This window comes from Hemitrygon akajei, unplaced genomic scaffold (assembly GCF_048418815.1).
Source record: "Hemitrygon akajei unplaced genomic scaffold, sHemAka1.3 Scf000186, whole genome shotgun sequence".
In the NCBI taxonomy this organism is placed as follows: Eukaryota; Metazoa; Chordata; class Chondrichthyes; order Myliobatiformes; family Dasyatidae; genus Hemitrygon; species Hemitrygon akajei.
The window spans coordinates 642,339-656,712 of NW_027332072.1; the positions used below are offsets into that span (position 1 = coordinate 642,339).

General features: G+C 52.7%; 1 protein-coding gene and 1 long non-coding RNA gene across 3 annotated transcripts in view; one reads left to right on the plus strand and one right to left on the minus strand.

Moving 5' to 3' along the window:
- The window catches only part of LOC140724305 (sodium-coupled neutral amino acid transporter 7-like), a 68,505-nt gene extending 63,436 nt beyond the window's left edge, over positions 1-5,069 (plus strand). For both annotated transcript variants that reach the window (XM_073038758.1, XM_073038759.1), the window contains exon 11: positions 2,761-5,069. In XM_073038758.1, the coding sequence (XP_072894859.1) occupies positions 2,761-2,863 (103 nt within the window). In that variant the 3' untranslated portion in view covers positions 2,864-5,069. The remainder of the gene's footprint in view (positions 1-2,760) is intronic.
- A 5,776-nt stretch (positions 5,070-10,845) lies between these two features.
- LOC140724306 (uncharacterized) lies at positions 10,846-14,102 on the minus strand. The gene is made up of 2 exons (XR_012098089.1): positions 14,012-14,102; positions 10,846-13,479 (listed from the first exon to the last, which is right to left on the minus strand). It is a non-coding gene; the product is annotated as an uncharacterized lncRNA (long non-coding RNA).
- Positions 14,103-14,374: the final 272 nt, after the last annotated feature.

Consider the following 14,374-nt stretch of genomic DNA (forward strand, 5'->3'; position numbering starts at 1 on the left):
CCAACTGTGTCACACTCACATTGCCCAGTGAACTTGCACCTTCCCTTGTACTCCCCCTCCAAACATTGCCCAACAGTGTCACACTCACATTACCCAGTGAACTTGCACCTTCCCTTGTACTCCCCGTCCAAACATTGCCCAACAGTGTCACACTCACATTACCCAGTGAACTTTCACTTTCCCTTGTACTCCCCCTCCAAACATTCCCCAACAGTGTCACACTCACATTACCCAGTGAACTTGCACCTTCCCTTGTACTCCTCTCCAAACATTCCCCAACAGTGTCACACTCACATTACCCAGTGAACTTGCACCTTCCCTTGTACTCCCCCTCCAAACATTCCCCAACAGTGTCACACTCACATTACCCAGTGAACTTGCACCTTCCCTTGTACTCCCCGTCCAAACATTGCCCAACAGTGTCACACTCACATTACCCAGTGAACTTTCACTTTCCCTTGTACACCCCGTCCAAACATTGCCCAACAGTGTCACACTCACATTACCCAGTGAACTTGCACCTTCCCTTGTACTCCTCTCCAAACATTCCCCAACAGTGTCACACTCACATTACCCAGTGAACTTGCACCTTCCCTTGTACTCCTCTCCAAACATTCCCCAACAGTGTCACACTCACATTACCCAGTGAACTTGCACCTTCCCTTGTACTCCCCCTCCAAACATTGCCCAACAGTGTCACACTCACATTGCCCAGTGAACTTGCACCTTCCCTTGTTCTCCCCGTCCAAACATTGCCCAACAGTGTCACACTCACATTACCCAGTGAACTTGCACCTTCCCTTGTACTCCCCCTCCAAACATTCCCCAACAGTGTCACACTCACATTACCCAGTGAACTTGCACCTTCCCTTGTACTCCCCCTCCAAACATTCCCCAACAGTGTCACACTCACATTACCCAGTGAACTTGCACCTTCCCTTGTACTCCCCCTCCAAACATTCCCCAACAGTGTCACACTCACATTACCCAGTGAACTTGCACCTTCCCTTGTACTCCCCGTCCAAACAGTCCGCAACAGTGTCACACTCACATTACCCAGTGAACTTGCACCTTCCCTTGTACTCCCCGTCCAAACATTCCCCAACAGTGTCACACTCACATTACCCAGTGAACTTGCACCTTCCCTTGTACTCCCCGTCCAAACAGTCCGCAACAGTGTCACACTCACATTACCCAGTGAACTTGCACCTTCCCTTGTACTCCCCGTCCAAACATTCCCCAACAGTGTCACACTCACATTACCCAGTGAACTTGCACCTTCCCTTCTACTCCCCTCCAAACATTCCCCAACAGTGTCACACTCACATTACCCAGTGAACTTGCACCTTCCCTTGTACTCCCCCTCCAAACATTGCCCAACAGTGTCATACTCACATTACCCAGTGAACTTGCACCTTCCCTTGTACTCCCCCTCCAAACATTGCCCAACTGTGTCACACTCACATTGCCCAGTGAACTTGCACCTTCCCTTGTACTCCCCCTCCAAACATTGCCCAACAGTGTCACATTCACATTACCCAGTGAACTTGCACCTTCCCTTGTACTCCCCTCCAAACATTCCCCAACAGTGTCACACTCACATTACCCAGTGAACTTGCACCTTCCCTTGTACTCCCCCTCTAAACATTCCCCAACAGTGTCACACTCACATTACCCAGTGAACTTGCATCTTCTGCAAATTACACTTGAATCTTTCAGGATTCCTGCCACATTTCCCGACTCCAGCTGTGAAAGTCCAGGCTGTTGTTGTTCGACTTTGCTCCTACAGATCAATTCTTCCAACTAATGTCAGCGGTCTCTCCAACTCTGCTTTAATATCCGAGCAAACCCCAGATTTTAAATCCTGACATTACTTCATACAACCTTGTTCAGGTTAAGGTGTCCCTAATCTAGTAATCGTTTCCAGAGGACTCGAATATAAGAGCAAAGATGTCATTGCTGAGGCTTTAAGGCATTGGCCTGATCACACTTGGGGCATTGTGGGCCTCTAATCTGAGACAGGATGTACTGACATTGAGGAGAATACAGAGGACATTCTCAGGATTCTCCTCTTGAATGACAGGCTTAATGTACGATAGTTCTGATGGCTTTACTCACTGGAGCTTCGAAGAATGAGGGGAAATCTCATTGCTTCCTCTCGGATATTGAACAACGTAGGGAGGATGTTTCCTGTCGGGTGGGAGTTTAGGAACAGAGGGCACAGCGTCACAGTCAAAGGACATGACTTTAGAACAGAGATGAGGAATCATTCTGTTAGCCAGAGGGTGATGTATCTATGGAATTCATTGCCACGGACACTGACATTGGGTATATTTAAGATGGAGTTGATGTGTTGATGGGTCATCGAGGAATCAAAGCTTCTAGTGGGAAGGCAGGAGAATGGGGTTGAGAGGGATGATAAATCAGCCATGATGAAATGGCAGAGCACACTTGATGGGACAAATGGCCTAATTCTATTCCAGAGTCTTACGGTCTTAAGCTTCTAAATGCTGGTGATGCTGTTTGTGGGGATTGACTGTAACAACAATCTCTGGCACTTGTGTGGCATAGATCCACTGGCCTGGTCTCCTCACCACTGGCATGGTTTATCTGAGGAATTGCTGGTCCTGGAACATGTGCTCAACTTTCAGGACCTAGGGTGGGGTTAACGCCTCTCTTCACCACGATCTGCCCGTGCTATGATTTTGTGATGGGATGTTTTAGTTTTCTAACGGCTCTTGCTCTGTTCCTCCCCTCCAGCTGGTGGCTTCTGGTGTTGTTTGGGATCTTCATGGTGTGCCTGGGAGCTTTCATCTTTGGACACAGCACCATGAGCTCCATCTACCAGATTGAACACAAGTGACTGCTCTCTCCACCTCCACCTTGTACCCCCCATGAAATCCAGCTGCCACATCAGTCCAGTCCAACAGGAGCTGGACATGTCTAATGTTTACAGGCGTTCCAGGAGCTGTGGAGCGACTGGATTCTGCAGTAACTGGCCTTCAAAGTGAGAGTTGTGTTTAGCTTTGGTTCGACACAGCTTTTCTTCCTCATTTGGCATCTGTGATCCTCCTCGCTGTGGCTTTGTCTGCACTCAGGTTTCTGCCAATGGGGGCCACCATTTCCAGGGGGGGAACGCGAATCCAGCCGGGTGTGTGGGAGACTTTAGGATAAAGCCAGAATGATGAGGGGAGGGCTTGTTCGTTCAATCAGTGGCACCTTGAAACTCACCACGGTGCTGGAAGCATTCCACACACCTCCTTTTCAGCAGAGGGGATTCTGTTAGAACTGCTCTGACCACTAAAACTATGCACGAGTGTATGAGTCAATTGTCATTAATACACTAATTAGATGATCACCTTCCCTGGAGCCCACTACCAATGTCTCACTAGTCCACGCGCACAGAGTCCCACCCCCAGCCAACCCATTCACCTGTGCTGCTATGGCAACACGCACGCCAACCCACCCCCAGCCAACCCATTCACCTGTGCTGCTATGGCAACGCACACCGACCCACCTCCAGCCAACCCATTCACCTGTGCTGCTATGGCAACGCACGCCAACCCACCCCCAGCCAACCCATTCACTTGTGCTGCTATGGCAACGCGCACCGACCCACCCCCAGCCAACCCATTCACTTGTGCTGCTATGGCAACACGCACTGACACACCCCCAGCCAACCCATTCACCTGTGCTGCTATGGCAACGCGCACCGACCCACCTCCAGCCAACCCATTCACCTGTGCTGCTATGGCAACGCACACCAACCCACCTCCAGCCAACCCATTCACTTGTGCTGCTATGGCAACGCGCACCGACCCACCCCCAGCCAACCCATTCACTTGTGCTGCTATGGCAACACGCACCGACCCACCTCCAGCCAACCCATTCACCTGTGCTGCTATGGCAACGCACACCAACCCACCTCCAGCCAACCCATTCACCTGTGCTGCTATGGCAACACGCACTGACACACCCCCAGCCAACCCATTCACCTGTGCTGCTATGGCAACGCGCACCGACCCACCCCCAGCCAACCCATTTACCTGTGCTGCTATGGCAACACGCACTGACACACCCCCAGCCAACCCATTCACCTGTGCTGCTATGGCAACGCACACCGACCCACCTCCACCCAACCCATTCACCTGTGCTGCTATGGCAACGCACGCCGACCCACCCCCAGCCAACCCATTTACCTGTGCTGCCATGGCAACGCACACCAACCCACCCCCAGCCAACCCATTTACCTGTGCTGCTATGGCAACACGCACTGACTCACCCCCAGCCAACCCATTGACTGTGCTGCTATGGCAACGCACACCGACCCACCTCCACCCAACCCATTCACCTGTGCTGCTATGGCAACGCACGCCGACCCACCCCCAGCCAACCCATTTACCTGTGCTGCTATGGCAACACGCACTGACTCACCCCCAGCCAACCCATTTACCTGTGCTGCTATGGCAACGCACACCGACCCACCTCCAGCCAACCCTTTCACCTGTGCTGCTATGGCAACGCACGCCGACCCACCCCCAGCCAACCCATTTACCTGTGCTGCTATGGCAACGCACACCGACCCACCTCCAGCCAACCCATTTACCTGTGCTGCTATGGCAACGCACGCCAACCGACCCCCAGCCAACCCATTCACCTGTGCTGCTATGGCCGGTTCTGAGCACCAAACAGAGCCAACACTTCTTGCCACAGCAGGAGATGGGAAGTCTGCTTGGCCTTTCCTCTCCACACTGGGCTGAGAATTGTCTCTATCTGGAGTTAAGTCTGGTGCCATCTTTTTAGATGACTTGAAAAGAGAAGGTTGTTGATTTGGGGCTGTCGAGGCACTTTTTTTAAACCATGGAGTCAGGCAGTCAGCAATCCACACATTCTACACCATCAGGGCAGGACTGCAGTGCGGCCTGGCAGATTCTGCGTCTTCTGAGGCCTGTTTGATGAATCATCAGTCCGTTCCGGGACTCAGTGTTGGAAAATGGGAGTCTGTGTCCAATGTCTGACTTTGCAACTTTCAATAAAGGTGGTTTCATAGTGGAATCATTACTAATTCACGTGATCGGTGGTGAGCTTTGTGGCTTTCCTGGGCTATGGTCAGCTAAGGTGACGGTCATCGTAAACACCGGAGATTCCACAGATGGTGGTTTTCCTCTTCCTTCCCTTTCCCCCACGGTCCACTCTCCTATCAATCAGATTCATGGTCAAGATACAGGCATTTCAGCCCAATGCTCTGACCCCTTCTCACCTGCCCGTCACCTACCCCTAATGCCCTTTCTCCCATGGTCCATTCTTTCAGAACATGGAACAGTATAGCCCAGGAACAGGCAGTTCAGCCCACAATGTTGTGCTGAACCAGTTAAAAAGCAAATAAAAACACCAAATCCCTCCTAACTACACCACGTCCATCTTCCTTCCATCTTCCCCACATCCATATACCGATCTAAACGCCTCATTAAAAGCCTCTATATCCATACCAGGCAGTGCATCTAGGCATCCACAACTCCCTGAGTAAAAATCTTAAACCTCACATCCCCTTTGAACCTACCCCTCTCACCTTCAATGCCACCCTCCGGTGTTGGACATTTCGACTCTGGGAAACAGATGCTCCCTGTCCACTCGATCTCTGCCTCTCAATCTTATAAATTTCTGTCAGATCTCCCCTCAGCCTCCGACGCTCAGTGAAAACAATCCAGTTTATCCAGCCTCTCGTGATAGCATATTCCCTCTAAACCAGGCAGCGTCCCCTCGGCACCCTCTCCGAAGTCCCAGCACCCTTCGTATAGTGGGGAGACAGAACTCCAGATGTGGCCTAACCAGACTTTTATAAAGTTGCAACAATTCCTCCTGATTTTTCTCTCCTATCATATTGTCTTCAGCCCTTTACCTCTTCGGCCTATCATTTCACAGCTTCTCATATACCCTACATTGCTCCCCGCACACCCCCTCACCAGGTCTCGCCTATCACCTCCAGCCTGTACTCCATCCTCTCCCCCCATCTTTTTATTCTGGCTTCATCCATCTTCCTTTCCAGTCCTGATGAAGGGCCGTGGTCCAAAGCGTCAACAGCTTTTCCCCTCCACAGATACCGCCTGCCCTGTTGCTCCATCATTTTGTGTCGGAACAGCAACGTGTCAGTATGGCAAAACGTCCACCATGAGCAGCAGCCCTGACTCCGAAAGGCCCGGGAACAGACCCTGTGTAAACGGGTGGGCTGAGAGGTGGCAGAGCCGCTTGCAGGAGTAAAGGTGGGAGTGACAACGGGATCGAGATCACAGTGACAGAGTGGGGGGAGTGAGGGGGTGATGGTGTGGATGGGGTGACAGATGGTGTGTGGGGGGGTGACAGAACGAAGTCCAACGGGATCGAGATCACACTGACAGAGTGGGGTGAGTGAGGGGGGTGATGGTGTGGATGGGGTGACAGATGGTGTGTGGGGGGGTGACAGAACGAAGTCCAACGGGATCGAGATCACAGTGACAGAGTGGGGTGAGTGACGGAGTGAGGGGGGTGATGGTGTGGGGGAGGAGTGACGGTGTGGGAGTGACGGAGTGAGGGGGGTGATGGTGTGGATGGGGTGACAGATGGTGTGTGGGGGGGTGACAGAACGAAGTCCAACGGGATCGAGATCACACTGACAGAGTGGGGTGAGTGAGGGGGGTGATGGTGTGGATGGGGTGACAGATGGTGTGTGGGGGGGTGACAGAACGAAGTCCAACGGGATCGAGATCACAGTGACAGAGTGTGGGGAGTGACGGAGTGAGGGGGGTGATGGTGTGTGGGGGGGTGACAGAACGAAGTCCAACGGGATCGAGATTACAGTGACAGAGTGGGGTGAGTGACGGAGTGAGGGGGGTGATGGTGTGGGGGAGGAGTGACGGTGTGGGAGTGACGGAGTGAGGGGGGGTGATGGTGTGGATGGGGTGACAGATGGTGTGTGGGGGTGACAGAACGAAGTCCAACGGGATCGAGATCACAGTGACAGAGTGGGGGGAGTGACGGAGTGAGGGGGGTGATGGTGTGGGGGAGGAGTGACGGTGTGGGAGTGAGGGGGGTGATGGTGTGGATGGGGTGACAGATGGTGTGTGGGGGTGACAGAACGAAGTCCAACGGGATCGAGATCATAGTGACAGAGTGGGGTGAGTGACGGTGTGGGAGTGACGGAGTGAGGGGGGTGATGGTGTGGGGGAGGAGTGACGGTGTGGGAGTGAGGGGAGTGATGGTGTGGATGGGATGACAGATGGTGTGTGGGGGTGACAGACATAGCAGAGTGAAGGTGTGGGTTAACGGCCAGAGCTGGGGGGTAGAGAGCGATGGGACGGAGCTGCTGGTAGTGAGGGGGCTGATCCTGGGGGGCGGAGTTGTCGGGGATGGGGGTGAGGGGGCTGATCCTGGGGGGCAGAGTTGTCGGGGATGGGGGTAGAGAGCGATGGGACGGAGCTGCTGGTGGTGAGGGGGCTGATCCTGGGGGGCGGAGTTGTTGGGGATGGGGGTGAGGGTGATGGGACGGAGCTGCTGGTGGTGAGGGGGCTGATCCTGGGGGGCGGAGTTGTCGGGGATGGGGGTGAGGGTGATGGGACGGAGCTGCTGGTGGTGAGGGGGCTGATCCTGGGGGGCGGAGTTGTCGGGGATGGGGTAGAGAGCGATGGGACGGAGCTGCTGGTGGTGAGGGGGCTGATCCTGGGGGGGCGGAGTTGTGGGGGATGGGGGTGAGGGGGCTGATCCTGGGGGGCGGAGTTGTCAGGGATGGGGGTAGAGAGCGATGGGACGGAGCTGCTGGTGGTGAGGGGGCTGATCCTGGGGGGCGGAGTTGTCGGGGATGGGGGTAGAGAGCGATGGGACGGAGCTGCTGGTGGTGAGGGGGCTGATCCTGGGGGGCGGAGTTGTCGGGGATGGGGGTAGAGAGCGATGGGACGGAGCTGCTGGTGGTGAGGGGGCTGATCCTGGGGGACGGAGTTGTCAGGGATGGGGGTAGAGAGCGATGGGACGGAGCTGCTGGTGGTGAGGGGGCTGATCCTGGGTGGCGGAGTTGTCGGGGATGGGGATGGGGGTGAGGGTGATGGAACGGAGCTGCTGGTGGTGAGGGGGCTGATCCTGGGGGGCGGAGTTGTTGGGGATGGGGGTGAGGGTGATGGGACGGAGTTGCTGGTGGTGAGGGGGCTGATCCTGGGGGGCGGAGTTGTTGGGGATGGGGGTGAGGGTGATGGGACGGAGTTGCTGGTGGTGAGGGGGCTGATCCTGGGGGGCGGAGTTGTCGGGGATGGGGGTGAGGGTGATGGGACGGAGCTGCTGGTGGTGAGGGGGCTGATCCTGGGGGCGGAGTTGTTGGGGATGGGGGTGAGGGTGATGGGACGGAGCTGCTGGTGGTAAGGGGGCTGATCCTGGGGGGCGGAGTTGTCGGGGATGGGGGTAGAGAGCGATGGGACGGAGCTGCTGGTGGTAAGGGGGCTGATCCTGGGGGGCGTAGTTGTCGGGAATGGGGGTGAGGGTAATGGGACGGAGCTGCTGGTGGTGAGGGGGCTGATCCTGGGGGGCGGAGTTGTCGGGGATGGGGGTGAGGGGGCTGATCCTGGGGGGCGGAGTTGTCGGGGATGGGGGTGAGGGTGATGGGACGGAGCTGCTGGTGGTGAGGGGGCTGATCCTGGGGGGGCGGAGTTGTCGGGGATGGGGGTGAGGGGGCTGATCCTGGGGGGCGGAGTTGTCGGGGATGGGGGTGAGGGTGATGGGACTGAGCTGCTGGTGGTGAGGGGGCTGATCCTGGGGGGCGGAGTTGTCGGGGATGGGGGTGAGGGTAATGGGACGGAGCTGCTGGTGGTGAGGGGGCTGATCCTGGGGGGCGGAGTTGTTGGGGATGGGGGTGAGGGTGATGGGACGGAGCTGCTGAAGGTGAGGGGGCTGATCCTGGGGGGCGGAGTTGTCGGGGATGGGGGTGAGGGTGATGGGACGGAGTTGCAAATTCCCATTGATAGTAATTTTGGGGAAACTTAACCCTGATCATTTTATTGAAAGAGTTTCACAAGCAATGTGGCCATAAGACATGGACACAGAATTAGTTTATTCAGCCCATTGAGCCTGCTCCACTATTAGAAACATGGAAAACCTACAGCACAATACAGGCCCTTTGGCCCACAAAGCTGTGTCAAACATGTCCCTACCTTAGAAATTACCTAGGGTTACCAATAACCCTCTATTTTTCTAAGCTCCACCCCCCCCCCCCCCCCATTCTTCTGAACTCCACCAAGTACAGTCCCAGAGCCAAGAAATGCTGCTCATCTGCTAACCCCTTCATTCCCAGCATCATTCCCCCTCTGGATCTTCTCCATGTTCTCATGGGGCCCAAAGCTGCTCTCAATACTCCAGCCCAACTACTAAATGAAATGACTTAGACAAAAGTCAGAACTTGTGGATTATGTTTTTCTTTGGGCTCTTCAAGTTCCTGATAAAGCCTATTATATGATGAAAATTTTAAATATGCAGCACCAGAGCTGTAAGAGTGAATCAAGATCACTACAACCATTTCTTTAAGTGTTGATATCTGGGATTCCACACCAGACCTTTCCAGCTCTCACAGCCACATACACTGCAAAAGCAAACTGTGACAATGTTGAAAATCTTGCATAAACGTACATTCCCACCAGGCAGCTTGTTCTCTTCCCAATTCCCCCCCCCCCTCCCCACAAGTTATTCTAGCTTCTCCCCCCTTCCTTTCCAGTTCTGTTGAAGGGTCTGGGCCGGAAATGTTGACCGTTTATTCTCCTCCGTCGATGCTGCCTGGCCTGCAGTATGGTGTGTGTGGTGTGGACGCAGGGCTGTATGGACTGGTTGCTGCCCTGCGCCCCCGACAATAACGTAGCTCCATTACTGACTGCCAGTTCACTGCAATGTGGTGTGGACGCAGGGCTGTATGGACTGGTTGCTGCCCTGCGCCCCCGACAATAACGTAGCTCCATTACTGACTGCCAGTTCACTGCAATGTGGTGTGGACGCAGGGCTGTATGGACTGGTTGCTGCCCTGTGCCCCCAACAATAACGTAGCTCCATTACTGACTGCCAGTTCACTGCAGCCTGAGCATCAGATGGAAGCTGTGAGCAATGCAGTCCGGCTGCCATTTACCGTCTGTTACTGAAGTTATGGAAACATCGGCCAGAGCAGAAGAGATGTAGGATTGGATGGGAACATGTTCCTTCTCTCTCTTTATGTGTACTTTGGCTGGGCAGTCCCCAGTCACTCCTGCAACCAATTTCACCCATCCAGAAAGCAAAGGGAATGCATTCCAGAATTGGACTGTTTCAATTGTCACCAACACAAGAAAAGCTGCAGACGCTGGAAATCCAAGTGACACGCACACAAAGCTGCAGGAGCTCAGCAGGCCAGTCTATGGAGAAGTGTCAACATTTAGGGCCGAGACCCTTCATCAGGACCAGAAAGGGAAAGAAGTAGGTGGGAGGTACAGTGAATGGACAAGGGAGTTGCGTAGGGAGTGAGGACGTGGAATGTGGAGGGGGCGAGAAGATCCCGATGGAGATGGTGCAAGTTATGGAGAACTGGATGTGGATGCTAATGGGGTGGCAGGTGAGGACAAGAGGAACCCTATCCCTTGTGTGGTGGCAGGAGGAAAGTGTGAGGGCAGATGTGTGTGAGATGAAGGTGCGGGCAGTGTTGCTGCTGGAGGAAGGGAAACCTCTTCCTTTGAACGAGGACATCTCAGTAGTTCTGGATTGGAGAGCTTCATTCTGAGAGTATCTTTAAATAGATTTGCAGGCAACAAGACAACAGATTTGTGTTTGTTCCCTTCACATTATTTTCTGAGATGCTGTTGTGCTTCCCGGAGATTGAAGTAAGGCAAGTTTATTTGTATAGCAGTTTTCGAACAAGGAGCTTTACATAGAATAAGATTTAAAAATCAAGCATCAAATTTCAGACAATATAAAGAGTAAAATCACACAAATATATATATGATAAATTTAAAAAGGAATAGAAGTTACTGTGGAGCAAATTCCAATTAAAAGCTACAGCAAAAAGTAAAGTTTCAAGGCTTGTTTTAAAAGAGTCTAGAGTTGGGGCAGACTTCAGATTCTCTGGAAGGTTATTCCAGATATGTGGAGCAAAGTAACTAAAAGCTGCTTCACCATGTTTAGTTTTGACCCTGGGGATGGTAAACAGACCAGCCCCAGGTGACCTGAGAGCTCGGGAAGGTTCATAGTGCAGCAGGAGATCAGGGATGTAGTTTGGCCCTCGACCATTATAAACCAGTAGTAATATTTTAAACCCAGTCCTCTGGTGGACAGGAAGCCAGTGTAGTGATCTGAGAACCGGAGTGATGTGTTCTACTGTCTTCGTCTCTGGCAGCAGCGTTCTGAGTGAGCTGCAGCTGTGACGGATTGTTTACAGAGACTGTGAAAACGCCATTACAGTAGTCAAACTGACTAAAAATAAATGCATGGACGAGTTTTTCTAAATCTTGCTGAGAATTTTGCTATATGTTATGATGGTAGGAGGCTAACTTAGTAATTGTCTTAATGTGACAGTTAAAATTTAAATCTGAGTCCATCACAACACCAGGTAGTCCAAATAGACCAGTCAGGCACTGACGAGCTCCCACATGGAAGGCCATGAGACCCGGGATAAGTTGGCAAATTCGTTCCAGACTTGGTTTGGTAATGAGGGTTACTACAAGGATCAGCATTGGGATCCTTACAATTTGCTGAATATATTCATGATTTTGGTGACTCGCCCTGTATGGTCAATAACCCAGCCACATCTGCTGATGCACAAGACGAGAAGTTTTCATTGCCTCGGAATACTGTGTTGAGGTCGGCCACGGGCTTTAGGATCAAAGCTGATCCCCGTTCTATACACACAGGACACTGCAGATGCTGGGGTCAAAGCAACACGTACAACAAGCTGGAGGAACTCAGCAGGTCAGGCAGCATCCGTGGAAACTAACAGTCAACGTTTCGGGCCGAGACCCTTCGTCAGGACTGAAGAGGGAGGGGGCTGGGGCCCTATAAAGAAGGTGGGGGAGGGTGGGAAGGAGAAGGCTGGTGGGTGTCAAGTTGCCACCTGCTTCACATTCCCATTCGGATATGTCCATACATGGCCTCCTCTACTGCCATGATGAGGCCAAACTCAGGTTGGAGGAGCAACACCTCATATATTGTCTGGGTAGTCTCCAGCCCCTTGGCATGAACATCGAATTCTCCAACTTCCGGTAATTCCCTCCCTCTCCCTTCCCCATCCCACCTTCACTCTGTCTCCTCCTCCAGCTGCCTGTCACCTCTCTCATGATTCTGCCTTCTTCTACTACCCACAGTGCTTTCCCCTTACATTCCTTCTTCACCTCTCCGGCCTATCCCCTCCCCCACCCCTTGATCTTTCCTCTGATTGGTTTTTCACCTGGCACCTTCCCCCCTCCCCCCACTTTCTTTAAAGGGCCCCTACCTTCTCCCTCTTCAGTCCTGACGAAGGGTCTCGGCCCGAAATGTTGACTGCTCGTTTCCACGGATGCTGCCTGACCGGCTGAGTTCCTCCAGCTTGTTTGTACGTGTTGCCTCGTTCTATACAGTTACTAGTTTTTGAAAATAGAGTATTCCACAGAGCAGCAGCCAAGGTCTCAGAAGCCAGGTCAACATGATTGTCAACGTAAACTCAGCCCATTTTGAACCTGGTGCTCCTGTAACTCCAACCTCGCTTACCAAGGGGGCTCTGTGCACATTCCACTTCTCCTTGTGGCCCAGATCTGGGCTCGCCCTCCCCCAGAACCAAGCTCACATCTGTGTGCTGGGAAGCAGAGAGCCATTCTCCTCCCCAGGACAATTACAGGGACGATGTTATACAATAAGGAAGCAGAGATCTGGAGGTATCCTGTCCAACTACATATAGGACAAGTTATCCCCATGACCCTTTCTGTAAACCAATCATTAATCCCCAGAAAAATGTGTTATAACGTGGGGGGTTCCTGCCCCTTCCCAGCAGAGGTAAGAGTGGCCAATTTGTCCAAATGTTACAGACATTTCAATCACATCCTCAAATTAAAACATTGATGCAGATGCAAGGAACTGATTAGTTTGTGCACTTCATTTGACTGGCAAAATGGCCAAATCTGGAACAAGATTTTTCAATCTAAAAAAGCAACAGCATCAGGCTGAGCAAATTAAAGGCCCTTCCATTTCATTCAATGAATAGAAGTTGCTCAGTGTTGTTGAAAATATATTGCACATATCAGCCTGGTCTGGCCTCTGTTCCGAGCCAGGTTTTACTGCCGCGGCTTAGCTTGGTGCTGGTTACTCTGGTCCATGTTCTGTGATTAAAAGCCTATTGTCATAAGAGAAGCAGGAAAAGCAGCCAATCATCGGGCTGGGAAACCGTGGGCGGGCGCTGTCTCAGTACGGAGTGTTGGAGAGGTAGGACTCGAACATCTTCAAAGCCTGCCTGGGTGCCCACTGTGGTACCATGTGTCCGGCTCCCTGGGGAGAGACAAAGCAGCATTAGAAGTGATCTCCAGATAACTAACACCCTGCTGTTAACAAAGACCGAGTTGTCCAGGTAGCATACAAGAGAGCCTGACGTTCAGGCATCAACAATGTCTTGATTCCTTCCCCATGATGATATGCTCACGCTTTGTGACATCATCGATTTGATCAATAACTGTTACCCTGCCAACCAGAGGTTGGTGATACATTCACTGTCTTTGTATTACCCAGTCAGCGGCATCCAACTCTAAAATTGGCAATGAAGGTGAAGAGATGTGGAGAGAGAGGTCAGCGATACCATAAAACAGGTCATGTCCAGATCCTGGGGAGCCAGGACTTCAGGAAGGCAGTGTGCAACTTGCCCTGAATCAGCGGCTGCCAATGATACTCCCCCTTCTCCTGAACAGAGGAGGGAAGGGGCAGGTAGGTGGAGCTGACTCTATGCTGTTATTGAATGGCAGTGCAGGTTTGATGGGTCAGATGGCTAACAGGCTGGAGGGGGGGGGAGCCAGTAAGAGTTGGTTACCTTAATGGTCAAGAAGGTAAGGTTTCCATACTGTTCGTAGAACCCAGCAATCTGTTTATCGCAAATCCATGGCCGGTACTCAGTCGTTTTCTATGGTGAAGAAGACATTTGGTTATTGCACACTGCCGCTAAGGAGACTCCCTCACCCAATCTGTCCCTCCCCAACACCTCCAGACTGGGGCTCCCTCCCTCCTGAAGAACGGACAGTTACCTGCCATCTGACAACCCAGTCTGGTGGTACTGGAGGAACGAGTTGGCCAGGAAAATACTGTGGGAAAAGGGGAGATTCTGACAGGAAGGACACTGACCCATTGGGACAATCTCAGCGCCAGCCTCCCTCCATTTATGTTTGGTCCTACGGTG